Source organism: Pollachius pollachius, assembly GCF_949987615.1.
Source record: "Pollachius pollachius genome assembly, chromosome: 1".
NCBI classification, from domain to species: Eukaryota; Metazoa; Chordata; class Actinopteri; order Gadiformes; family Gadidae; genus Pollachius; species Pollachius pollachius.
Window position 1 is genome coordinate 30267056 of NC_136934.1, and position 2983 is coordinate 30270038.

General features: G+C 48.6%; 1 protein-coding gene across 1 annotated transcript; it reads right to left on the reverse strand.

Moving 5' to 3' along the window:
* Nucleotides 1–2529, reverse strand: osgin2 (oxidative stress induced growth inhibitor family member 2). Its single transcript, XM_079754716.1, has 5 exons — nucleotides 2448–2529; nucleotides 2220–2356; nucleotides 1937–2128; nucleotides 1704–1795; nucleotides 1–1599 (listed from the first exon to the last, which is right to left on the reverse strand). The coding sequence occupies exons 1-5, from the start codon at nucleotides 2512–2514 to the stop codon at nucleotides 414–416; spliced, it is 1674 nt and encodes a 557-aa protein (XP_079610842.1). The 5' UTR covers nucleotides 2515–2529; the 3' UTR covers nucleotides 1–413.
* Nucleotides 2530–2983: the final 454 nt, after the last annotated feature.

The window sequence follows — 2983 nt, forward strand, 5'->3', positions numbered from 1 at the left end:
GGCAGTCACACACAAAGCTGTCGATGAAGGCTACGCCAGTCTTTAAGCATTCAAGTCTTCCAAGACAATATTCATCCTCATTATGTTGTGGGCTTAATATTTGACCCCAAGCCCAAACAAAGATCACCCTTATTTGATGTAATGCATCACTATTCATCATTTACACATAGATGAGAGGCTTAGGTGGTAATGAAAGACACATGTTGAAAATGTTTTGAAAAGAAGAATAAGATCTGAACAGTGGTACACTATTTCCTATATATGAGGACCTTTCACAATTGTACTGCCCTTTCTAATAATAAACTGACTAGGATTAATTTGAGATGAGCTTCACTGTCTTTTTCTATCTTTATTAGTAACAGCTTTTATCAGGTGTGCTCTTCAGCCAACAAGCCACTACCAACAATAACATTCTAAATGAATGTTTTCGCCCCGCCGCCGATAAGCTTTTCATTCTTCTTTAGTCTCTTCATTAAACAGGAGGCTATGCCTAAAGCTCCACCCTTTAAAAAACGAACAAAATTGTCTCCTACCAGGGGGCCCATCGCAAACAACCCCGGTTCCTTGGTGCATTCAAAGTTGAAGGGATGGATTTCAATGGGGTTCTGCTTGCAAGAGATGGGCTTTGTGGGGTCAATACCCAGGTACTGGCCCTGGCCCTTGAGGAAACACAGGTTGGGGTTTGTCCCGATCAGAACCAGAGCCATGGAGATCTTGAACGCTTTCAAGGAGTTGTTCCCCTGAAGTACACACTTCCTGTCAGGCTGAAAGGAAACCACACAGTGCTCTGGGAAACTAGTGTAGTCAGGAGAGAGATTGCTGTCACCGTTGGTAGACATGTTACCTACAGCCTGTGGGGGCTTTGAGCATATTTTGGCGCACATTGAGGAGGCAACACTCGCTACCTGTGGTCCATTAGTGACAGAGGGAGCAGCCATGCTTGTTGTGTGAAGTTGGGAGCACATCATGTTGTAGACCTTGTGATATTCTGGGTACAAAGTCTTTGGCAGCTGTTTGAAGATTAGGTCAGGGTTGTCAATGTTTTTACGAAAGACGTGCAAGACAGGAATGTTAGCACTGCAAGCGCATAACACTGCGTCAGCAGCACTAAGACCAGCGCCTACAATCAAAACTGGATCAGAGGTTGAATCCAGTTTTCCCTGGCTCACAGCCAACCCCAGGTCAGAGATGCTGTGAAGTACAAAGGGAAGTTCCTCCCCCTCTACGACAAGTCGGGCAGGAAAATCTGATGCGCCGGTGGCCAGAACAACATTCTCTGCAAACAAGCAGAAAGGGACATGGCTGTCCTTCTGCAACCTCTGGTACCCCCTCACTTCCCAGAGCGTGCCCCCTCCCCCACTATCTTCACACTCAACTCCATTTCCGTCAAACGCTTGATTCTCACCGTTACCAACCCCTCCACCCTCTTGCTCCGAACCCTCCTTGGCCACAGCCTGCGTCTTGTGGCCCCGGCAGAGTTTCTGTACAGAGGTCACATATGTGTTGTCAATGAAGTTCTTCTGCAGTCCCATGAGTTTCACATAATTACGGTAGTAGGACGAGATCTCCTCTGGGGTGGCTCTGTCATTGGTGACTCCCCTAGGGAGAGGATCATAGAGAGGAGAGAGAATATCAGCAGCTGCTAGAAATGTTTGGTCCATGGCCATCCACCTGTCTCCAGCCTGCCCTGAAACTCTCAATACCTGCGTTTTCCATTGGTCAGGTCTCTATAGTTCACCCCAGGGAGCTCCATCCAGATGCCAAGACTAATAGTCAACATGGATCCTTCCATCGCCTAAGGGAGAAGACACCCTGATTAAACTGGGGAAGAAAAGGCCATTCTAGAGGGGACAAGTGAATCTGTGTGTAGGTAAGGTGACCTAAGGTATGGCGATGCTGAGAGCGATAATGAAAGTGAGGAGAACAAGTTCCTTACATGCCAGGCCCCTCCAGGTGTTGCACTGCCCAGAACCAGGTGCGGGATCTGCTGCTGCTTGTCCCGTTTCCACTGAACGACTGGGGGGAGTTCATACCCAAAGTCTGCGTTGGGGTGCATTAGGGTGTCAAACAACACCGCCACAGGGTTCCCTGACCTCCCCTCCAGGCCTTCACTCAAATACTCAAGATCCTGCCACACAAAGGGAAAGGAATTTACAGAGGAAAGTATTAGCAACCTGTGTTTCAAACTGCAAGGGTTCCAGCCCCCAGAGTGTGTTTACCTGTTCAGTGATGGGGAGGTTCTTGGCCTGCTGTAGCTTTTGGTATAATATGGGGTTAGGGTGCACTGCCCCGGTCTCTAGGTAGGGTTTGTAGCCACTCAGCAGGTAGGATAGACAGATACCTGATGGCCCGTTGCCTATAAACAGAATAAATCATTAGAGAGAGAGTTTAAACATAGAACAGGAAATGAGGAACGGGGTCATGAGTCATGACTGAGTCATGCTCACCTATGACGACTACAGGGAGGGTGGGGGGACGATCCTTTGGCACCGACGTTTCTTCTAAAAGAGGCATGGCGGCAGTCAGGGCCAGCGCCGCTACTGGGGAAGGAAAGTAGGAAGATGGAAAATAAGAATAAAGCAAGAGCAAAGTGGATGCTATGAGACTGTGAGAACAAACGAGATTTATCTTCATTCCCACACTGCATTCATATTCATACCTGTTGAGCCCAGTCGACGCTAACACAACACAACAGTGCTCATTGCACTGTTGTGTTTACTGGGCGTCAGCTGAGCCACACACATGCACAGACAGAATCAAAACACAGATTCATCCCGTTGTTATCTCCCCTCATTCTCATTCTGGGCATTGATATTCCCACACACCCACTAAACACGTGGCCACTCCCGCCACAAGCTCCCACAACAGACAGTGCCCACATGCCCGCCACTGTCCACAGAGACCCCCCCCCCATTCTACCAAACATGGGCAACGGCTAGACTAGCCTCTGTTGACTCCAGTGTCGCTTCCACAACAAAGGGGG